Source organism: Epinephelus moara, chromosome 12 (genome assembly GCF_006386435.1).
Source record: "Epinephelus moara isolate mb chromosome 12, YSFRI_EMoa_1.0, whole genome shotgun sequence".
NCBI lineage: Eukaryota > Metazoa > Chordata > Actinopteri > Perciformes > Serranidae > Epinephelus > Epinephelus moara.
Window position 1 is genome coordinate 30,225,385 of NC_065517.1, and position 25,249 is coordinate 30,250,633.

The window sequence follows — 25,249 nt, forward strand, 5'->3', positions numbered from 1 at the left end:
TAAATTAAAGACCGTGTAGCCTGCAGCGTGCTCCCCTCACTTGTCCTTCGACTGGATCACTGCATCTTTCCCTCTGCCTGAGTGTGAGTCAGGCTCTGAGGTCTTGGGAAAGTGTTGATGAACTCATCACACCTCACAACTGCAGTGTAACCTCACCTCGCTGCACCATGACCAGAGAGCTAGGACACACACACACACACACACACACACTCACACACACACAGTTCTGAAAACTCTAACGCTGTTTGTCATATTACACAAACAGACACGTGAGCGTACCTGGCGTCCGGAGGGTCTGGAACATGAGATTCACTGTGTGATTTCTTCACCTGCAGAGAAACCAGAGCAGAGGAAGTGTTAACCAAACACACACTTTACTGTACATTAGCGTTTAGTGCGTCAGACACCAGCCTTGTAAACTTGTGTTTATGATTTATATCAGTATCAGGAACTGTTGTGAGTAATAAATGAATAAGTTCCCGCCCTCTGCACTTGAAGGAGAAATGAAATGAAAACGAGGGGAGTTGTAGTCTGGGGGGAAAGAGGGACTGATTGCCCAGGGAACAAAGTGGGAGGGAGGGCCAATGAAAAGCTGAAATGAAAAGTTTGGTTATGTTTGCAAACTTTTTTTATTTCTAAGTCTTTAGTGCCATAATTGAATTAAAATTGTTCAAATGAATCAGTTGAGAGACTTAATTTTGCATAAAAAAATAATCTCACCCCTTGCAAAAGACACAAAACTTTACTCCCCCTGCAGCTTCATCAGTATTAAGATGCTATTAATTTTTGCTGTTAGCAAAAAAAAAGAGAAAACAATAGAAAAATTCAATATAGGTCCATGAGAGAGACATGGAATTGAATTTGGTGCGACGCCCCTGCTCAAATTTGATGTTAAATTACCTCAGAGTAAACAGAAAATTGCAGCAAAGTGCATCTGACTTTCTGAATCCTCTTGTAAACTGGTGCCTCAACCTGGGGGTCCCAACCCCCATTAGGAGTTGCCAAAGCTTCGCAGGGGGTCGTGAACCCCTCTTTGGGTGTTGGAAAACCTAAAAAATATATATATATATCTCAGACCTATATCTCCGTATTTCAATTATTTCTGCAGGGAAAACTAAATAAAAATAAAAAAAGTAAAAAAAAAAAACAATCTCACAAGCTAAGAAGAGAAGACGAGCTATATTCACAGAGCCTTCACTTTGTGCATGTATAGGTCCTGCTTGTGCATGTGTGTGTCTTTCAGACCTGCGTGTTAATGACAAAAGAGTGAAAAAATTGAATTTCCCCTCAGGGGGATTAATAAAGTATATATATATATATTAAAAAAAAAATCACTCTATTAAACAGCCTCGTCCTGCATTATAAAAGAATGCAGTTAAAACAACAGAAGAGCTATGGCCAAGTGTCAGGGAGAAGAAAACACTGACTTTATCCAAAAAAAAGAAGCCTATTAAGTGTGCATGAGTGTTCAAAAATACATACACATAATACAGACGGACAGTCGCATAAAAAGTCTGTAAAAATATTGGGGTAATTCATCTCTGATGCAATATGACAGGAAATACGCTGCTTAAATTTACTTAAACATCTGTACTTATTGTGTTCACTATTTGGGCTAATTATTCTGTTTATCAGATGTTCTGTACCGTTGTTTTATGCATTGACTATAATATGAAATATCTATAAAATATGTCACTTAGTCAGGGGGCGTCACTTTACTCAGTGATTAAAAGTGTCCCTGGTGGAAGGGGGTCGGGAACCACCTCTTCAAATGTTACTAAAATGCAGAAACCATAAAAAAATCAAAGCCCGGTGTCCGTAGCTGTAGCCACCACCGTGACAGAAGTGCTAACTGGCGTCTGAGTGACAGATACGAACTTTCCCTTGTTCACCCGTGACCCCGCTCCACCCGCAGCTCAAGCCCCTTCCTCAACCCTTAAAGAGGTGAAAGGTCACGGCGGGGTCATGTTAGGTCACAGGGCTCACTCCTCACCCTCCAACGTGTCACCGTAGACACTAAATCGAGCCTCGACTTAGGGCGGCGACTGAGCCATTTGCCGGTGTCAATCACTGCGCCCTGGAACTTTTCCTTCATCATTGCAGTAGAAAAAAAAAAAAAAAAAGAATTAAGAAAACACTTCAGCCTCAGCGCCTTTCCACCACAGCGTACACTCGCCGCGCTCACACACCGGCTGGTTTCATGTGTGTGTGAGGGTATGCGGCGCTCGACGGTGGACCAGCGGTTCTCTATTAAAATTCCTCTCTCTTATTTGGAACAGGAACTAATTAGGACAGTAAATGCAGGGCGGAGCGAGGGCCAATGTGTACCAGCTGCCCCATAATCACTGTGTCAACACACTGTCGAGGTGTAGGGCACGCGCGAGGTGCCAAACACACACACACATGGAAATGCACACACACACATACACGGTCAAATTCACCCAGGCAGCATATATTCAAGTCATTTGCACATTATCGCAATCACAGGTAAGTATACAGAGAAAGTGCTTGGCAAAGCAGACACTGAACTCCAGGTATTTGGAAACTAGGACATTTCTGTGTGTGCGTGTGTGTGTGTGTGTGTGTGTGCGTGTGTGTGTGGGTGTGAGAGGGAGAAGTTCTGTTTGAGTTGTGGTGTTATGGTTCTGATTAGAGGATCCTGCTGAGAGCGAATAAGAAGCAGCACTTAGCTGTTTAAGACAGGGTTCAAAGGTTAGCCGGTGCCCTCGTATGGATCACTTTACACACACACACACGCACACGCGCACGCAAGCCACTTTCATGTCACGTTTCATGCTTTACTGAAATTTAACAAGGCTGTCAGTCACGACATCAACAGCATGGCCGTGAGAAACTGCAATCCACATGTAACGCACACGCAGGGCCACATACAAACGAGGGTGCGCACGCTCACACACACACACACACACACACACACACACAGCCCGTATATACACACACACATACACGCATGGAAACACACAACCCTGGCTGTTTCTGTCTCAACACGATCTGTGAAAACACAAGCACACGAGGGCTTTGATCCTGAAAAGCTTTTATCATTGTGCTTTATCCGTTGCACACTTTCTCTCAGAGTTGACCTCTCCGAGTCTCTCCCACTACCTCACCACTTTTATCTTCGTCTATCAGAAACACTCCATATGTAATATAATTACTATAACACATTTAATTCGTTATCATGATTTTAAGACACAAAATTGACCCGAAACATTTTTTTTTTTGCCAAGTGCTAAAACTTCTTTTCCTGTGATATCATTAATAGACACTTCCGTTAATGATCCAATGGAGACCCGTTAAAACCACCCTATTATACATATAAATATAAGGCTTTTAGGGTCATCTAAAATAGGGCTGTGCAATAAATAGGTATTATATTGATATCGTGATACACGACTACATGTTGCCATAGATTTTAGATAATTTGAATGTTGCCTTTTGGTTACCTTAATGGTTTTATTACAGTAAAGTGATGTAATTTTCCAAACTTACCAAAGTGTTCTAGCTGTTACATGATTTGCTTTTGCCAACTTAGGGGCATTATATCCTCCTGAGACCCCAACTTTTGTTTGGTATACATTTTTAATTTCTCCTAGCTATTTGGGATCAGTAGGACCTGATAAACGAAACGATCATAAAGTCACAGTGCCCTCAGGTCCCAGTGTCTTCATACGAATACTTCCTAAATGACAGCGTCTTAGCCTGGTACTGTTGCTAAAATTGGTCAAATTTGTTGCAATATCAAACTACAAACATTATTAATCCTGAATAAACTAGTTTTAACCCCATAAAATGTGATCAGGTGTTTGAACTTGTCCAATTTTGTGTTGGGATCAGACTGACTTGGCAGAGATGGCTGCCATCTTGTTTTTACATGGATTAGTGTAATGTGCTCTTACCACCGTTAGATGGCACAAAAAGTGTCCACGAATGAGAACAACAGGTCTAAGTTAGGTAGAATGAAGTATAAGGTCAAGTGAACCCAAAATGTGTTCAGGAGGATATCCCAACATATTCTCACTTGGTCAGTGTGCCGAAAAGTCAAAACCACTCTGATTTTAGGTTTACTTTCTTAGGTTTAGGCAACAAAGCATATGGTTAGGTTTAGAAAAAAACATCATGGTTAGGATAGGTTAAGATAAAATGCTGCTGTGAAACTGAGCTTAATTTTGTCTTGGGTGCATCGATACAATAGACAAACAAGAAAGGATGGCAGAGGAGATACCCGCACACCAATGTCACAGGGCTAGAAAGCCACAAAAAGTTCCACAGGCTGAGATCAATTCAAAAATAGTCTTTTTATTTAAGACAGTGGTTTCAAACTTCAAGACACACCAATGGGCAAGACAAAATCTCAAGACACACTTGTATTTATATCTGTGCACAGTAGCCTCTGTAACGTATGTTATCACTCTTATCACGACATAAGACAATAAAAATAAGAATAAATAAGACAGGTAGCTTTCGTGATACTGACTACTGACTGTTTTTTAGGTCGTCTTCACTGGAGCTTTGTCGTAATTTGCTCCGTACAATAAAGCGATCCATTGTCCCACAAACAGCTTTCTCTGTTTAAAGGCAAATCAGGGCTCTTGATGTGTCGCAGACTTCTAATTCCGACACACGAACAGCGACAAATAGGTTCCCAGTGGAGGCTTTTAAAATTAAATTAAATTACATTTTTTAGCCAGAGTTGCCTCGTTATTAGGAAATGGGTGCACACAACATACTGATACAGTCGATTAAAAATTCATAACTTCTTGTACAGGCCCAGTTAAATGTTGCAATAATAATGTGTGGTTATCACACAACCCCTGATTTAAGACATCTGTGCACACCAAAAAGTGCTCAAAGTACAAAAAATTAGAGGCCTAAAGAGTCAGTAAAAACAGCCACAAACATTTCAGTCCTTAACTATCATCAGTGCCACTGAATGAGCTGGTTCAAAATAAGTAAATTTGTTAATAACGTGATGTAATGTCACGCGACATACGTCACTACTACAGCATCACAAACTGCACCGTTATTAAAATAATGAACAAACAAAACGAAGAGGTGTCTCCTGGGTGAAAGTCTGGAGTGTGTTTGACCCATCTACCTCACCTCCCACCCATCCTATGTAGACTTTCTCTTTCTTTATTCTATGGCAGTTGCTCACAGCGTCCAAAAAATGTTGCCGCCATGTGCGTCTCATAACACCAGTAGGTTGGCTCTGTGTGAGGGCCACTGACCAAGCATTGGTAATTGATGAATTGGGAGTGAGACCGGGTTGTATATCCACATCAAAAATCTCATTGGGTAATAGTCAACCCTACAACATCACCGCGATGTCGATATTGAGGCAATGGTTAAAAAACTATTGTGATATTTGATTTTCTCCATATCCCCCGGCCCTAATATTGATATACATAAATATACATGTCATAAAATCCAAGATCCAAGAGAACTCCTACGTCAACCTCCCTCTTCCTGTATGTTGCAGTAAAACACACCCAATTTCATCTCTAATAACAAAACAAAGGGCCTCTAACCGTACTATTAGACGGCCACGATGCCTGAAGGACCCATTTGTGTCATCTGAGCCACTTAAATAGGCGACCTTTGACCTGGTTGGCCGGGTGACCGCTCCGGAACACAACCTGCACAGCCCGGGGACTCCCTGAGGGATGAATACAGGTACCCCAGGTAATTAGCACTAATAACAATGATTTATTTAAGGGAATTACACACTGCTGCGTTTGTGTTGCCACTCACTCGATGACATTTATCATCTAATGGCTGCGATGATAACGTGAGGCCTAATGTGACCCTCAAAGGGCCGTAATAAGAAACAGTAGGTGTGAGTCAGAAATAAGCAGAAGCAGTCTCGGTTCTGGATGCGTTTCCTTGTTTTGTTCTCTTTTCGGCCCTCACTGTATTTTTGCTTTTTAACGAGCTCGCTCAAGACTCGAAAATTCAACATGAAAGGTGCATCAACAGGGTTTGTGTTATTGTTTCTGGCAAACTGCGAGAGCACTGTGCAGGAAGAGAAAAACGGGGGTGAGGGAGAGAAAGAGAAGAATAGCGCTATGTGTTTCTGGTAATAACCCAACCCATCTGCAAAGGGTCATCCGATACCATGCATAGAGCTGCATGCACACACACACAAAGACACACACACACACACACAAATGGTATACGAAGGCCTTAAAATGTGTTTCACAATTTTTACATTTGCGTTTAAGGATTTAATTTAGATTCATAATCAACTTAAAAAACATCCTATGAATAATTTGTAAATGCAGTAATTCCACTTTTTAAAAAAATGGCCATAGTTTCAATTAATTGTGCATTTCTCATTAAATTATTAATTTTTATACGGGAGATTTTTAATAAAAATATTCAAGAACAGAGCTGTAGTCTTTTATCAAACCTCAGTGTTGCACAAATAACTTAGCAGAGCATCTAAAAATATTTAAATAGCAATTCAGAAATAAAACAAAACACTATTTTCTTATTTCAAAAGCATGAAGAAATTAGATTCCATTCATTTTACATTGAATTATACTTTGTTTATTTATAGAGTTTAGTAATTTAACTTGGAATGGGACCATCAAACAATTACACTGTTGTCATCATAACCTACTAACCTTATTTTCCCGGACGCTCTGAATTTTGTACCCATTCAGCCAAATTAGATTTATTTATAATATTGAATAGTCTTTCTTCTAAACACAGCAGCATTTATTCATTTTGAAGTGTGACTATAATAATAAAAATAAAGTAAAATATCATATATAACTTTACAGAAACATTATAAATGCTTGATTAAATAAACTACAGCATTAGTTTGAGCATGAAACCCACAGAGTTTGAGCTCTTACCTCAGGGTGTAATCAGGTCAGTTAGCAGTCCTATACTTCCACAGAGCATTACAGAGCTGTACGATCCACTGGCTTCCCCTCAGACACAGGCGTGCTGGCCTCACACACAAACCCAAACACACACACACTCCTCCGAACACACTTCAAACACTCGTCTCAATCTACCTGCCTCTCACTTTGTGACTCCAGGTGTCACGTTTTTCTTGTTTTTGCTCTACGGGGAGAAAATGCAGCCTTCTTGTCTTTCTCTTTCACTCTGAGCGAACACGCAGCGGCTGGAGGAGGAAAAAAAAAAAGACGCAAACTTGCATAGAAACTACGCTTTCTCTCTATCTCTCAGGTCAATCCATGCACAGCTCCTGTCTTCCTCGACTCCAGTAATGGGGAACATTTCAGTCGTCCTGTTTCTCTCTTCCTCTGCCTCCTCCCCCTCTTTTCCTCCTCTCCTCCCTCCCTCCCTCCCTCCCTCCCTCTCTCTGCTGTCACTCACTGCAGACTCACTCAAGCTTACAATTAAAGCAAAAGAACTTTGTAAATCTAACAGATGTAGCTTTTAAAAAAAATAAAAATAAACTGAATTCCACTGTAATCATCCCATTTTTGAAAATATAACATAACTCAAATAAACCCCCGAAATTAAAAACATCCGTGTGCTCCGACACTAAATGGAGACGTGATGTGGAGGTCTTGCTGTGCAGTCGAAAGTACAGGCCAGACCATAAACTTCACACCATGCAATTGACCCCCCCAACGCACACACATGCACACACCCTCCCCCATCTCACCCACACCACACAGAGACTCACATGTTCACCTGAGCAAACGAACACACACATTCAATCTGTGTTAATTGGAACCACACGGGCTGCACGTGTGCGTCATATGTGAGGTGTAGCTGAGCTGGGGGGAGAAGTTCGGGAGGCTGTAGTATCAACTGGGTGGATTCCCAGTTGCCTCGGTCTGAAGATGGCACTCTTTCACTGTGGTCGTCTAGGTGTTGTCAGGGGGAGGCACATGCCCAAACACACACATACGCACACTTAAACCAGGCTTAAACCAGCCTTGATGTCTGACACATCTCGTCCAAAATACCTTAAGTAAACCTCACCACACTCATAAAAATTTACAGGGTCATATTTTCTCTCTTAGCTCTGATGCTCTAACTTGTCTCTACAGAAAGTGCCCCAATTTCAGCTTAGTCACTAGAGGAAAATGTTGGCATGTACATGTCTGCAAACCACAGATACATTACATAGCACATTTCATATGTATCATATCAGTGTTTCTTAAGTCAGTGGTTCCCAACTGGTCAGGCCACAGGGTCCAGATTTCTCTGCAGTCATTAGTTCAAGGTCCACACAGTTTAATAAGTTCAGTGCCATACTTGTGTTTGGCCATGTCTCTGTCAAGTAGCTATGTGTTAGTCAGTCACTCTGCATCAGGAACCGGCACTTCAAAATAAAAGCTCTGTGCTGGAAATTCACTGTACTTAAAAATAAAGTGTGTTTCAAAGTCACTTGTGGTCCATTCAGAATGGACCGGAGACCCACTTTTGGACCATGACCCACCAGTTGGGAACCATTGTCCTACGTATTTGTGATTACATATATATGAGCTGACTTTGTTGTCAGGAGGTGGAGGGGAAGGTGGATGAATGTCTGCCAAGCTGCAGCAGACCACTCTTTGAGATCAACAAACAACAAAAGTGACTGTTTTTTAGTGAGACATTGGTGGCATTTCCAGCCCAATTGTGCCACAAATATCGAGTATTTTAACCCCAAACATGAGTTTCTCGAAACCATGACCAAGTGTTTTTGTGCCTAACATAACCACATGTTAACCGCAGTGCTGTTGAAATAAAGAAACGTAAAGTTTTGACATATCTGCTACATAACAATGTACAAATGTTACATACTTATCTGTCGATTTGCAGAAACACGGGCCCCCATCTCTAAAGCAGAGGACGGGCCCTTGTGAGTTATTGAACTTTCCACCTAAGAAATACGCCTGTGTTCAAAGAAGAACACACGCTAAAATACAAATGCTATTATCTGCTATATCTGCAAAGGCAAACCCATCTCCATCAGTGAAGTAGTCAATAGCAGTCTATTGAAAAATTCTATGTTCACTTAACATAAATTATATTAACTATAGTTACTATTTTAAAAATCCATTTAATGAACAATTTCTATTTTGTCATATACACATTTGCAGTGATGACCGGTAATATGTAGGTTCATGTTGTCCAGCGTCGAGTCTGTATTTGATCATGTGACAATACCATAAAATATATGGTAGCCGTTTTGAAGCAAAATCTGGCACTAGGGCCCATCCTATCCTAACTACTGTACGCCACTGGTTCAATACCAACATGTATTCTGGTGATTGAGTTGCCAGTTTTCATGAACTGTTTTCACTGGAGCTGCTTTCTAGGCTACCTATGCAAACTGTTGATTTTGTGTTAGTCAGAGCTACACTACCATGGTTACTAGTTGTGGAAATTAAAGTTATTACTCAGTCTTTCACACATGAATTGTATCTTCTTTCTGAGGCTACTCATCATTGTAAACAGATTCTGACCCTACTCACGAATCTGATTTTAAACGCACATCAGAATAAAATGTGTTAGGCTATTTGGCTAACAGTAACCTGACAGAATGTATCTTGTTTAGATGGGATTTGCTGCTCCAAACATCCACGTTATGTTGGGGCATTTGTCGATAGATTCTGCTGATTGGCTTTACCATACTGCTTTGAAGCACCACTCAGTTGTCATTGTGCTGTTAAATGGCTGCAGCAATGTCACTAAGTTGTACTGATGTACTGTTTTAATATGGTCCAATTGTGTCAAACGGACCATATATCCTTTAATTAACCTGGTAAAAGCCTGATCGAGAGATCGAGAGATCAAAGAGTGACCTGGAGTGACCAAAATATGTGTAAAGGAATGTAGGAAAGCAAACATCTAAGACAACGTGTACTTTCTTTTCATGTTGGTATAGCAATTCCATTTACCCCGGAAGTCAAAGATCAGAGCTGGGAATGATGTCACACCTGAGCTTACTGCGTTCCAGTACAAGAAGTCGGAAAACAAAAATGTTGACGTAACAGTTGAGCAAACTCAAAGAAATGTAATGGAGCCAGAGACTTGTTTTCTACAATCAAGTCTATTGCCAGCAACCAGCACCTCATTATAATTCTTGGTGCGTGGTTCTTGTATATTTAGTTCTAGATAAGTCAGCCATTGGTAAATGGTAAATGGATGCACTTGTATGGTGCCATTTTAGTCGTCCAACCACTCAAAGCGCTTTTACACTACAGAGCCACTTTCACCCATTCGCACACACATTCATACACTGATGGCCGAGGCTACTGTACAAGGTGCTACCTGCTTCTCAGTCAAACATTCAAACACAATCAAAGATGCCATCAGGAGCAATTTGGGGTTTGGTATCATGCCCAAGGATACTTTCACATGCAGATTAGAGGAGCCGGGAATCGAACCGCTGATCTCCTGATAAGTAGACGACCTGCTCTACCTTTGAGCTGCAGCTGCCCCAACAAAACCACCTGATAAAATGCATTACATTGTATTAATGAGACATAAATAAGACAGAAGTGCTTATTAACAGTATATTACAACAACTTTCACTACTGTTGATGCATGGAGCAGACATCTTGGATTTTGAGGTTGGGGTTGGTGAAGTTCCTCGGACTTTCCAAGTTGGAAATCCGACTTCAGAGGGTGTTCCAGTTGAAATTTCTGACCTGGAAATCAGAAACTCTGACCTCTCAGCTCAAATGGAACACACCATAAATATCATAGCGTGTTAATAAATTTTTAATGTACATTTTGAGCTATGATCTAACAACGGCAAAACAAACTAGAATATCTGCATAGCTGCAGGAGATACTGCTTCAATTGAGTTTTTAATTTGGGTGAGCGGACCCTTTAACATACAGACCACTCTGAATGTTACTGTACATCCCCACGGCAACGGAAAACAGCTGAGAAGGGTGCCGAATGAACACAGGCCCGGAGACCAATTTGGAACAGGGCCACCATCTCCAACTGTGCACCCGCCACCTTTAGCTCCGTCACCATGGCGACAGCATGCGGCCCTGTCCCACAGCATTTATCCCCCCCAACCCCAATAAACACCCTGATTGATAGACTGTCAGCGGACCTATGTGCATACATCAGTGCAAACGCCTGTCGAGAGTGTGCTGTGCGTGCATGCCGACATGCACTCGTGTGCGTGCGCGGGGCGTTTGAGAGCGCATGTGGAGGACTAGCTGTCAGAACAGATTAGGGTGTTGCCGAAGCGCTTGACAACTCAAGCACTTTATTATTAGCCGGGCCGGACCCCCATCGGGAGGGGGTCGTCCAAAAACATCCCCGATGAAATATTTTCACAGCAAGTGGAGAAGGGAGCAGGGGAGGCGTCCCAAAACATGCCTGGTGGAATACAAAAAAATAAAAGACATACAAAAACAGTACAGTAGCGCGGCGTGGGCACATCAGAGCAGTGAAGTGAGAAAAGGAAGCAGGTAGTATATTAGACGGCTAAACGACTGGGTTTTTGTTGACTTTAGGAGGGTTTTAAAAGTGTCGAACGGAGGTGTCTCGCTCCCTTTTAAAAGGCCCTTGAGAACTACTTTGTTCTTCAAGTGGAACAACAGCAGTTTATCTTTGACTTGGCAGACAGAGAGACAGACGGAGACACACTCTGCTGCTCTGTGTCTCTTTTATTGTTGTTGTTCTTTTCATTTAGACTGAAGTGAGATTTCTTCATAAGCTTCCTAGATTTTTTAAATTTTATCTCAATAGAAATGCATTTATTATCTGTTTAAATAATTGATCAGATGACCACTCCAAGTCCAAAGACTAGTATAACTCAATGCCTTTTATATATATACACATATATATATATATATATATATATATATACATGTATATGAAAAACAAAAAACACGTTAATGCTATTAATGTGTTCCTACATGCAAAAGCTCTGGAATTCTCTGCTTGAGGAGATTAGACTGGCTTGCAAATTGCCTGCTTTTAAATTATATCATAAAACACATTTTTATAGGAAAGTTTTTTCCTTTTAATGTCTGATTTGTGCTTTTTTGATTTCAAACTGTTGTGTTTTATATCCTTTTGTTCTATTTTTGCCTCTGTAACACAATATGTTTCCTGGCTCTTCACATTTTTTAGAAATATTGTATTGTTATTTTTATTTTCATGCACTTTGTGAAGCACTTTGTTACCTTGTTTAGAAAAAAATTCTAAAAAAAAATCTACAACACCAAGTTTAAACCTCAACAATGAAGACATTACATCTTGTATGCCTAATCTGTACAACAGCTGAAGTGTAAAAGACTGGTTTTACTAGAGCCATGCTAATGATGTCCCAAGTCCCTCAGGAAAGCGGTGGCCACTTCTGGTATTGCAGCAAAAAAATTACCTGTTGGTCGAAAAGAATTTTCCCCATAGACCACCACTAAAATAGAGAGTCCGTAAAACTGTTGACAGGACACTTTGAACTGCAAACAAGACTCTTTCTGCAAACATTACTCTTTCTATTCTAAATTTTTGATCTATGGATGTTTTATATTTGTAAAACTCGTCATAATGTAAAGTCCATGAGCCGAGCAGGAACTCACAGGCAGGCCCACCAGGTGAAACACTACTGTGTATATTTAGTGGACCGCACAACAAGGAAGTAAACCCAGAAGGTAGAAACTTTTTTTTTTCTTTCTTTTTTTTTCTTTTTTTTTGCATATGCACCAGACGAGCATCTCCATTGGACTGATTAGACGCCATCTTGGGTTTTTTAAGTCAGGAACAGACAGATGAGAAAGACATTATTTGTGTACCTGACACAGCAGGATTCAGAAAGAAAATAATAAAAATAGACAAAGTCTTTCACACATTCACAAACACAGGCACACACACACACACACACACACACACACACACACACACACACACACACACACACACACACACACCTGTGCAACATGATCATCCAACCATGCTCCTCTCTGACATCGGCCGGTGTGTGTTGACCGCAAAACCCGCTCATGAAGGATGTTACTCACCACACCAACACAACCTCCATCTCTATCTGTCCTCCACATTCTCTCTCTCTCTCTCTCTCTCTCTCTCAAACCCACACACACACACACACACACACACACACACACACACACACACACACACACAGTCTCACACATTTACCTGTCCCCTGCTCAAAGCTCTCTGCTCTCCCCATTTGTATGAGTGGTTATCGGTGAGGTAACTCTATCCCCTTCCTTTCATGTAAAATACATTGTGCCGAGCCTCCTCCCTCCCTCCACCACTCCTCCTACACCCCCCAGTTCCCCCGGCCTGGGGAGGTGTAAAACTATCCCTCTCTTTATGCCTCCAAAAATGCCCCTTTTTCAGGTGTAGTAGGAAGCTATAAAAGAAAAAAAGAAGTGAGGGAGTGAAAGGGAAGAACAGGGTGAGTCTGTGGAGCAGGGAAGAGGTGGAGGAGGAGGTGTTTGGGTGAAAAGGTACTCTCCAAAAACATCTCTCTCTCTCTCTCTCTGGTTTTACCTGTTATTTTCAAATGAATTTGCCAAGAGCTGCTGAGTATTACTCACAATTTGGAGGACACAGAGCTGAAGGTATATTCACACACAGTTAAAGTATCAAATGTCTTTGAACCTTTGTCTTCAGATCACACAGGGAGAGAAAAAGAAAAAGACAAAAATAGCGCTAAAACTAGACGCTGACCTCTACATCGAACCCCCGAGACAATACGAACAATCTGATAAACGAGAGAACAACACGCAGCACGGTCGCTCCAAGCTATATAACACAGAGATGTTACGCCATTCAGGACAAACAAAGGACTTACAGTGGATTTTAAAAGACTGATGTTGTGTGTGAGTTCATCAGCTCGGAAAGGAAAACACAAAACAAGAGATAACAGTGATTTTGTAGCATAAAATACACATTGCACAGTTCTCCGACCCATGGGACGCAGGTTGTATGTTATTACCCACTGATACAACTAGGGATGGATATCGTTAAGATTTTAACGGTACTACTACTCTTATTGATACTGCTTATCAATCCGGTATTTTAACGGTACTCTTATTGATACTTTTTGAGGAAGAAAAAAACAAATTAAGATCATAAATTGCTTTATTTTCTCAATTCTCATTTTGCAACAAAATAGTTTTTTAACAAAACATTTTACTTTTTACAACTTGAAATGTAAAATACATAAAATAATAGTGTTGTCACGGTACCAAAATTGGGACCCACGGTACGATACCAGTGAAAATATCATGGTTCTGAGTAGTATCACAATACCACAGCAAAAATTAGGCAGATGTGCCTTTTGTCATTTATAAAAAGATAAATCACTTTTCTATAATACATCAATGATATTTCAGTGGAATATATTAATTATTGACATTCATACTTCAAAAACAGCATCAATAAGTGATTAACATGGGGGGATCAAAATAAAATAAAAAAAATGAAATAAAAATCAACCAGCCACCCTCCTCCCCTGACAGTCCCTTCATAAGTAACGAACAGTCCCTAAAATGCGGTGAGGTTTGTGGACCGTTCCCTGCCACAAAGAGTAATGTGAAAGGCTCGTTTCGTGTTGGCTGCTAGCATAATGTTACAAACCCGAACTGGACGTAAATGAACTAGCTGTGCTAGGGCAGTCAGACCCTGTACGTCTGAATATGATGCACTTTCACAAGGTGTTTTGACAAATTACTTGTGTTGCCGCCACGTGCTGTGTCTGCATCACCTCTTGTAATGTAAAGCCACACTTTTGACCGTTTGGCTCTCTCCGCCATTGTTATCTATCTAAAAGGTAAGCTACGAGCTTGAGTTGGTGTGTGCGCTGTCTTGTGTGCGTGTGTGTTTGTGTGTGTGTCACTGGAACAACAGCCCCGTCCCCTTCTCTCCACTCACACACAGCAGGCAGCCAGGGTGAGTGACACAGATCTCTCGTCTTCAGGGAGAATAGCGAAAATTATGATACAATGATGGATAATTGACGGAGTTGGTGAGATTAATGTGCTAGATAACGTTTATCTTGTAAAAAACAAAACAAACAAAAAAAAAAACGCGACTGCTCAAGTACCGATAGCAGAACCGTTAAGGTCAGAGCTTATCAATACTGTGGTCTTGAAGAATGTAGCCCCGGGGCTCGTTCAATACCGCAGTTCGGTACCCATCCCTAGATACAACCCACAGGAGTACTTTCTAAATTAGCTCGCCTGGTGGATGACGTAAAAGCTCATGTATGACCATTAACAGTCACAGGTTTAAACGCGTAGTTCAAGTTGTGAAACAGTCGCATCTCTACAAAAATTATTTGGTTAGCTTTAGAAAAAAGATCATGCTTAGCTTAAACTAAGTATGTTTGTTACTAATGTAACACAACATGACGTGTATGTCACATGTTACGTGACACGTGACATTCTACAACTTCAAAGTTGGGGAAAAAAAACTTAACATTGACTTATAGTCTCACGTTGAACATGACAACGCGGTCTCACTCCAAAGTCGTCGAAATCCTGTGCTTGGGCAGTGACTTACGGCGTCAGACAGTGATGAAAAAAAGCTGTCCTTAAACGTTGGCATGATATGCAGGGGGTCACTATTACTATTATTTAACGGTGCTTGGCAGACTCAGGGAAACGCGGCGGGACAACAACGAAAGTTAAGGTGGCAAGTCCTAGTAGGGTAGGTAGGAGGGGTGGTGGATGGGTCCAACAAACAAGGACTTTCACTTGGGAGAGCTGTATTAGCGTCCTGTAAGATTCTAAAGCAAAACCCTGTTCTTTTTTCCCAAACCCAACCATGTGTGCTTGTTGTTGAAGGAAAGAAAAACCTTCATTTTGCGGTGTTGTACTGATGTAGTGTCTTTATTTTGAAAGAGACTTAATGTAAACAGTAAGTATTTCGAAAAGAAGACAATGCATGTAACAGGCAGAACTTGACACAGTGTCAGAACGTCAACAACCAACGCACCCAGGGTACCTTGCACGTTGTATGTGGACGTGGAAAGTAGGGATGTCCCGATCCAAATATCGGCCGCCGATATTAGCAAAAAACGTGCATCAGCATCGGATTGGACTGCATGGAAAAATGCTGATCCAAGAACTCCGATCCAGTTTTTCAGGGAGTCCAATCCAGGTTTTCCGGCCAGCCCAGCACTCTGTGATTCAAGCAGTCCATTCCAGTGATCCGATCCAGCACTTACTATCAATCCACCAGGCCAGCATGCAGACACACAGCAAACAGCAGCACCAGGCTGGCACTGACACTACTAAAATAACTGAAAAGGAAAGGCTGCATTGTTTGTTAAATGTCAACAATGTCTTGTGGTGTTAATCTATTTTTTATTTATTAGGGGCACAAAAAAAAAGCACAAGTGTGTGGAGTCTTGCTGCTATTTTAATTTCAATGTTAGACATTTTAAAGATTTCTTGTGTTAATTTATTTTCTTTTCAATAGGGGGCCAAAGCAGCCAAAGCAAACCAGCTATATTTTTTATTTAATGTTAATGTTCAAGTTTAAAGTTTGTTTATTTAACCCTGTTGACAATAAACAGGTCAGTTTCTCATACCAACTGTTGTGGATCATTCTTACTAACCTGATTAAGTTGTTCTTGTTAGAGTAATATCGCTTGATCAAACCTTTTCTAACATGACTGACAACAAAATAAGTGAATATGTATAATACGCGCTTGGATCGGATTGGTATCGGTATCGGCCAAAACTCAAGGCTGTAATATCGGTATCAGATCGGAAGTGAAAAAGCTGGATCGGGACATCCCTAGTGGAAAGTCCATGACCAAACTTCGGAATGTGGACGAGGTTGGAGTGAGAATGTGTTCGGACTCTAGGGCAGCCGCCTACTTTTCTGCGACCCATCAGATTCTTACACCTGATTCAGCAAATTCAGCGATATACAAACCCAAGTTGTAGAGAAAAATAGTCAAGCCACCGTTACTGCGGTCACACCTCACTAGTAAACCCTTTCTAAATTATCATTCAATCCTCCTGTTTGAGAACGCATTCTTAACAGCTTGCCGACCTCATACTGGCCATGTCTACATGAGGACAATGCTAGGTCGTTTCCGCATGACCCTTGCTAGGTCGGTACTACGTTTCCTAGCAGAAAGTCCACATTTACAGTATCATATGGTTCTGGTATTCAACAATGAATTTCTTGTGATTACAAAGCAAGGAATCGTGACGTTTTATTAATTATTTTCATTATTCCTTCTGGGTTTAATTGGCCATTTTTAAAAATAACATCTTGAGTTTTCATCTCAGCTATGGACAAAGAGTGGTCAGCGCACTTCACTGCTGTAATTTTAGAATCTCAGATTATTTGTATTTAATCAACTTGTAGTGAATACACATTTAGGGAGGAAGAGCAGTAGAGGAGGAGAGGGACTAAGGCCTCCTTGCCGTCCTGGTGGTCTTCATATCTGCCATTTAAATTGGCTCCTCATTGTCTCAGAGAGTGAGGGGATCACAGACATGATTTAATGCAGCTTTACTCAATGGAGACAAATGAAAAGTCACTGATGGATGTGTGTGTGTGTGTGTGTGTGTGTGTGTGTGTGTGTAGGCCCAGTTCTGCACTGTTAATTGTGAAGCGTTTGGCCTCGACTGCCCCTGCTCAGCTAATCTGATGAGAGTGATTAAAAAAACAACTGGGAGAAACCTAAACCAGTCCACGGCTGACCAGGCGCGCACACACACACACACACACACACACACACACACACACACACACACACACACACCACTCTAATCAGTGGCACAGAGAAACACACAATNGCACACACACACACACACACACACACACACACACACACACACACACACACACACCACTCTAATCAGTGGCACAGAGAAACACACAATATGAAATGTCTAAAGATACAATCTACACATCAGTAGAAACAAAGTCAAACACAGACAGATAATCGTTAATATTTCTGTAACGTTCATCTATAACATTTTATAAACAATGTGATTAATCAATTAACTGAAAATCAGCAGCGCTAAATAATTGAACAGAATGATTCAATGCATGAATTCCAGCTCTACGCTGCGTAATGTGTATGAGTCAGAGCAGGAGCGCAGTCGCAGATTAGTCACCAAGGTAGAAGTTGTGACAGTATGGAAGATAATATTACAGATATGTACTCACTAAACTAAACCTGTTTGTCAACAGAGGTAATTTAAGTTGAAGGTTCGATTCAGAAAAAGATCAAAAAGAAGACGAAAAAGAAAACAAGGAGAAGAAAAAGAACTAGATAAAAAGAAGACAGTGAAGAAAACGAAGAAGGAAAACAGCAAGAAGCAGACAAACAAAGATGAGGAAGAACAACAAAAAGAACAAGAACAAGACAAAAAAGAAAGTGAAAAAAAACAAGACAAATATAAAAGAGAAGAAAACAAGGAAGCCTAAAAAGAAGAAGAAAACATAAATGAACAAGAGGAAGAAAAATGGAAGACAAGAAGAAGGAAAAGAAGGGGACAAAAAAAAGAAGGAAAATAGGACAAGAAAATGAAAAAAAAACAAGTAGACAAAAATGAAGGAGAAGAAAATGAGGAAGAAAAAGAAGAAGAAAGAAAAGAGGGAGAAGACAAAAAAAGGAAAAACAAAAATACAAAGAAGGAAAAGAAGAACAAGATGAAAAAAGGAGAAAGAGAAGACAAAATAAGAACAAGAAGACGAATGAAAGCAAAGAACAGAAAGAAAAAACTAGAAAATGAAAAAGAACAAAAAAAGAAGACAAAGGCAGGACAAGGAAAGGGAAAAAAGAAGAACAAGAATAGCAAGAGGAAGAAGAAGACGAATGAGAAGAAGGAAAAAACAAGAAGACAAAAACAAAGAATAAGAATCAAGATATTTAGCACAAATTTATCTTTGATTTGAGCCATGTCAGTGACAAGGACGGGCCATAACAAACTGAAACTGTGCAACCAAACTTTATTTCAAATTCTACTGCAGCTGATGATGCAAACAAACCAAACATGTCAGGCTAAATTCTGGAGAAAATTAATATAAAAAGACACATAAGACATCTAAAATATTTCCATTTGATAAAATAATGAAATGCTGCAGGTACAAAAAATAAAAAGCTGGAACAAGAATATCAGCCTGTTCCCTTCCCCCAGGTTGTCAAATACAGAGGCCTTGTCACACCCCTTGGCGTCTTTATGACACGCGCCAGGCTTTAGCTAACTTCAATGTAAACCTATCTGCGGCAATACTTGGGTCAAATAGAACAAGACTTTCACCCACGAGAACGCAACTTGTGTCCCGTCTGAAACCAAACGTCAGTGTCATTTTAATGAAAAGTAACTGACCTACAGGTGTCGCGCACTGACGCCACTCACTTGCCGAATTTACTTAACGTTATCTTACCGCTACGTACTTACTTAAACCCAAAACATGACCTTTTTTTAAAAAACCTGACCAAGCACAGTAGTTTTGTTGGCTAAACTTAAACAGCTGTGTCACAACATTAACCATGTGTTACGTGCTTCAGTTGTAAGTCACATAGAGACACTAAAGGGTGCCCTGTGTGTCACTATGAGACGCTGAGGGGTGCGACAAAGCATCGGTATTTGATTTATTGATGACGCTAAAATGAGAACAGATTGAGAATATACACTGTTAGAAAGTTTGAAATGAGATTATTTCAACAAAGTACATAAATAAAAGTTGAGAGAGGGTTGACCAACTTAAATAGGTTTTCCAAATACATCCACTGGTGTTTATGGACTCCATTTTTCGTGGCTGAATTCAACCTAATGAAATGGAGAATCGAGCGAGTGGACTAGAACAGTAAGAGCCCCTCTCTGCTGCTGTGTGAGACCTGGAGAAACTCAACACCGTCCTCCTGCAACCCCCCTCCTCGCCCTTCCTCATCCCCAACCCGACCGCAGCTACCGCACCCCCTGCTCGGTCCCCATACCGCAGCCTTCCCCCCTCTGAATCCACCAGCCCAGCCCCCCAAGCACCTCCACATCCCACTGAAATCAATGAGATGTGTGTGTCGGGAGCAACATCAGGTACGAGAGCGAAGAATTAAAAGCAAAAAAAAAAGTAACCATGTAAGTGTTTGTGTGCTGGAACTGAGAGTCTAAGAAAGTGTCCGTGGTAGTCATAACTGGAGTGTGTGTGTTTGTGAGCCTGTGTGTGTGTAAGTGCGTGTCTGTGGCAGCAGCAGAAGCATCAATAATTAAAGCTAATCTCATTAGGCCTCAGATCCCTTTCAGACGCTTTTAATTAAATGATGAATGGCCTCCCAGCTGCCTGTTAAATAATGCTGCTCATGACATCACAGCGTGTGTGCTTGTGAGAGGTACAACATAAGGTAGATATCCTCCAAAAAGAGACACATGGAGGGACATTCAGCGGACAGATAGGTATGCTCTCACATGCCATCTGCTCTCAGATTCAATATTGTTAGAAGTTACTGCTGCCCTGCGCGCCGAGGAGAGCGTCTCCGAAGTCGCAAGCTGTTCCATCATACCAGGCCTTGAAACACTTCATATCATCTTCCTAATAAAATCACTCACTATACCATATGTCTGCAACGAAGGAAGGCCGCTTGAGGGAGAGGAGGATGTACGTAAGTGTGAAAGAGAAAAGAGGGAAGGGCAGGGAGAGCAAAAACGGGACAGTGTGGAGCTCGGGGGTGTGAGAAAGATACAGATAAAGGAAGACAAAGAGACACGGAGACTTAATCGGAGAATGAGAGCAACAGGTAAAGCAGAGGACAGGTAAAGGGTGCCAAAGCGCCCGGGGCTCCAGACAGCATGGACCTGGCTTTGAGAACACCCATAATCCCTTCTGTTTCTCTCCCCCCTCCCTCCTCCCTCCTCCCGCTATCGTCCACCTTCCTCCCTCCCTGCTCTCGGGCTGGCTCTGTATCGGATTGCTGACTTCACAATAGGCCCTGAATCATCACTCTAGCCAGAGAGACACAGGGAGAGACGAAGAGGCGGGCAGGCCGGCGGAGAAAGAGATGGTGGGACAGACAGACAGACAGACAGACAGACAGACAGACAGACAGACAGACAGGCAGGAGGAATCAAGGACAGGGAGAATGTGTCTCTCTAGGCATCAACGCTGGATGGATCCATTTCAAACACACTCAGATGGACAAATGTGCTTCCTTAGGGAGTTTTAAAGAAATACTTCACCCCCCAAATGACCATTTGTATGTCCATTACTCATCCTGTGTTAAGTGGAATTTGTTAAAAAAAAAAAAACCCATTGTTTTTCTCACATGCCTCCATAGTGAACAAATAATTCAAAATTCTGCCTTTAACAACAGCAAAACTATAAAAAATCATCTGTAAAAGAACTCTCACAGTATAATCCAAGTCTTATTTATCCAGGCGTATGCTCAGCGCTTCGTAAACAACAAAAATTCAATTTTCAGCCGGGCTCAAAGGGAAAATTCACCACCTTTTATGTGGCTATCCAGTCAGTGTTGATGGCAAATGTAGTCAATTGAAGCAATAAATCCTGCAGCGCGTGCTATATTGACAGCGAAAGCCAAATTTGCAGCTGCAAACATTAAACGTTAAAGGACGACTTTTTTCGCCAGTGTCTGACACCGCAAGTCACCGCCCAAGCACCGGATTTCGACGACTTCAGAGTGAGACCGGGTTGCCGATACCAGAAGAAGCTGAATCATTTTGCTTCAGTGAATTTCAGCATGGGCATATTTTGTTAGATGTTGTCATGCCGACCCTGAGAGAGCCTGTCTGTGCGTTACTATACATGAAAGTTCCTCACTTGGACAAAGGCGCGCTGAAGACCTTCTTTAGCATCCCTACGATAAACTGAAACACAACCAAGATCAGTAGGGTCGAGAGGCAGTTGACTATTGAGTGAATATTTTTGCCACAACGCTATTGTAAACTATTTGTTGAATTGCCTCTTAGCAACATGTTCTGTGTAATTTAAGTCAGGCTTTTAATGTGAAGGGAAAAAAAACAGAATGAGCGAAGCGGTAATGTGCTGTCGTGGACACTGTGAAAACTAATAAAGAGTGTTGCTGTCTTGGTCCAAGCTGTTTCAGACTACGGAACCTCTGTGTTTTTATTTTGTTACCCATAGAAATATAGTTGCAACGAAACCGTTCTCATCCCAAGTTGCCACATATTGCCGCTTGGTCACGTCTACATTTTTCGCACTAGGTATCTTCTTGCGTTTGTTGTTGACGTTCCGGGACGGCATGTCAATTTAAGCCATGCAACACAAGCATGTTGTGAGGTTTAGAAAAATAAACCCATTATGGTTTGGCTTGATATTCATACAGGAAGTGAACATCGGCCTTGCGGATGAAAGTCCGGAGTTTGCTGGGCTCATAGGGGCTTTCCAGCTGCTTATATTATGTCATTACTGGCAGCATTTCAAACTGACGCCTTCCAGCAGTGCATCATACCGCCTTGACAGGTGCCGTCTGGCTGCGTTATTAGCTGACGCTGCCCATCCGCGTATCATACTGCCATGATGGGTGCCATCCAGCTGACAGACAGCGTATCATAACACCTTGAAAGGTTCCATCCAGCCACGTTACAAACTGACGCCTTTCAGCAGCGTATCATACCACCTCTACAGGTGCCTTCTAGCCAGCTAGCAGCATATCACAACACTGCGAAAGGTTCCATCCGGCTATGTCACAAACTGATGCTGCCCGGTAGCATATAATACTGACGTGAAAGGTAGCTTTTGGTGTTGATGTCTGACGCCGGAATAACTGACAAAGCAGCAGTATTTGACTTCAGGATGAGAATGGGCTGGCGCAGCTTATAAAACTCTGCTTCACTGTGTTTTGGCCAACAAAATAATAGCTATAGTAATAATGATGGGCATCAGAAACTCAGTGCTTCCTGGTACATGTAGGCATTGCCATCACAGCACTGCAAGCAGGATAATTCAGCTTTCTCTGTCTGTATAGCACACAAACTGAGGAATTCATTGCTTCAATTGACTACATTTTCCATCAACAGTGATTAGATATCCATATCAAAGGTGGCGAATTGTCCCTTTAAACACTCTGATGATAATGAACAGTAGTAATCTATAGCAGTGGTTCACAATTGGTGGATCACGGTCCAAAAGTAGGTTGGGGGTCCATTCTGAATGGACCACAAGGGACTCACAAACAAAAAACACTTTATTTTGAAGTCCAGGGAATTTCTGTCACATAGCTTTTATTTTGAAGTGCTGTTTCCTACTGTAGAATGAGTAAATAACAGACATTTGACAGAGACAGCAAACTAGCTCAACAACATGGCAAAAGTATGATGCTAAATATATTAAACTGTGTGGACCTTTAACTAATGAGTAGGAAGAAATCTGGACCCGTTGGGAACCAATGATCTATTGTCAAAGACAGAAAAAAAAAAAGTTCAACATGCATATGTTAAAAAAGGAAAGGAAAAACTGAGTAACTGAGTCATCAAAGATAAAAAATAATCATTAGCTGCAGCTGCAGTCTGGAGTACTGAGGACAGAGACCCAGGTCACAGCCCATCTGGCCTCGCCGACCCCTCTGCTACCTCTCTGCTTCTCCGCTGCAGAGAGAGAAATCCAATCTCTCAGCAGAGCAGCAGAGGAAGTTCTCGCGGCAGGCAGGTTCCTCCGTAACCAAAGCATGATTGTTGCAATTTCATTTCCTTCCCAGCAAAATGAGGAAATACGCTCCTTTTTTTGTAACCAATGGCAGATGAGCGTTTGGCCAGGAGACCGGTCCGAACAAAAGGTGGGCTGTGTTATCAAGGGCTCTATTTATGGAAGTTACTGGGAACAAAAAAATAAAATGTTTTACTACTTTAGGACTTCCGTTCTTGTAATGATTTTCAGAGTTTGAATTCAGTGCCATTACTGGTGGAGCGTCTTTAAAAATCAGCTTCTCATGTTAAAATGTTCCGCAGAGAGAAATCTAACATCTGGCAGTAATGTGAATTTCCTTGAAAACTCTTTGAGTAATCAATAAAGTGAGGAATCTTGGCATGAAGAGTCAAGCCCTGATTGACTTCCATTAAACAAGCATGGTCACAATATGAGACCGTCTCCACTCAGATGACCTCAGCCGTCCCACACCACAGAGACTATATGTGTATAACAGAGAAAGAAACACCTACACACACACGTACTCTCGCACAGACACACACACGGCAGACACTAAAGCACACATATCATGTGGTTTCCTGTCTGGTGCGTTCCTCTAGAAAGCCCACGCTGGTTGCTCTGGGTTGCTAGATGGATTCTCCAGTCTGTTTGGGGGCTTTGACTCTGTCAGACTGCGATTGGCTCACAGGCTGTCTGTGACCTGCTCACCTCACACCTAGCTGGCGTTCCCTGTCCAGCCAGACTCTCACTCGACTCTCCTATATATGAGTTATAGATTATCTGAACCAAGGCAAGAACTGAATAGGTTTTTGTGAGAGACAGATGTTTTGGCTGTTTCAGGGACATTAAATAAAAGTAATATCAAAACAAAGAGGCTGTAGGAATTATTTTTCCATTTTTCACATGATCCTTTACCTACACTATTTATGTGGGTTCTCTTTGTTGATTAATCTAATACTTTGTTAAATGCCAGAGAAAACAGAAAACATTATGCCCCAGATAAAACAGTGAAGAAATAGTTTGAGATATTTGGAAATACACTTATCTGCTCTCTTATTGAAAGTTAGATGGGACGATCAATACCACTTTCTTGTCTTTCTGTTGAATACAACCAGGAGCTGGTTAGCGTAGCTTAGCATAAAGAATGTAAGCAGTGGGAAACAGCTGAGGTTATCAAGTCTACAAACACCTGTGAAGTTCCCAAAGTAAAAGTCAAGTGTTTCGGATTTAGGGGTATTTATTGGTAGAAATCATACACCGTATTCATAACTGTGTTTTCATTAGCTTATTATCACCTGAAAATAAGAATTGACACGTTTTTGTTACCTTAGAATGGGCCGTTTATGTCTTCATACAGAGCGGGTCCTCCACAGAGTCCGCCATGTTGTTCTACAGTAGCCCAAAACGGACAAATCAAACACTGGCTCTAGATAGGGCCATCTGCATTTTTGTTTGGCCACTGTAATTCTCCTACATGCTTGGCACACATGAATAATTTCAGTTCTGCAACCTCACTGATAGATGCCACTAAATCAAACACACTGGACCTTTAATGGGTTATGTCTCACTTGTTTAAGCCGTGCTAAAAACTGAAATGTAAAAACAAAAAGTTGCGGTTTTATATGCCTGACTAGTTCTTGTGAGGGGTCTTGGGGTG

At 41.4% G+C, this 25,249-nt stretch overlaps 1 protein-coding gene across 6 annotated transcripts in view; it reads right to left on the reverse strand.

Annotated features, from left to right (window-relative positions):
- eya4 (EYA transcriptional coactivator and phosphatase 4) overlaps nt 1-25,249 on the reverse strand; it is a 79,452-nt gene that overhangs the window by 40,267 nt on the left and 13,936 nt on the right. For 4 of the 6 annotated variants that reach the window (XM_050058394.1, XM_050058395.1, XM_050058393.1 and 1 more), the window contains one exon: nt 280-329. In XM_050058394.1, the coding sequence (XP_049914351.1) occupies nt 280-329 (50 nt within the window). Of the gene's footprint in view, nt 1-279; nt 330-6,881; nt 7,281-25,249 lie in introns of those variants that run through there. The other 2 variants (XM_050058399.1, XM_050058398.1) reach the window with 2 other exon arrangements.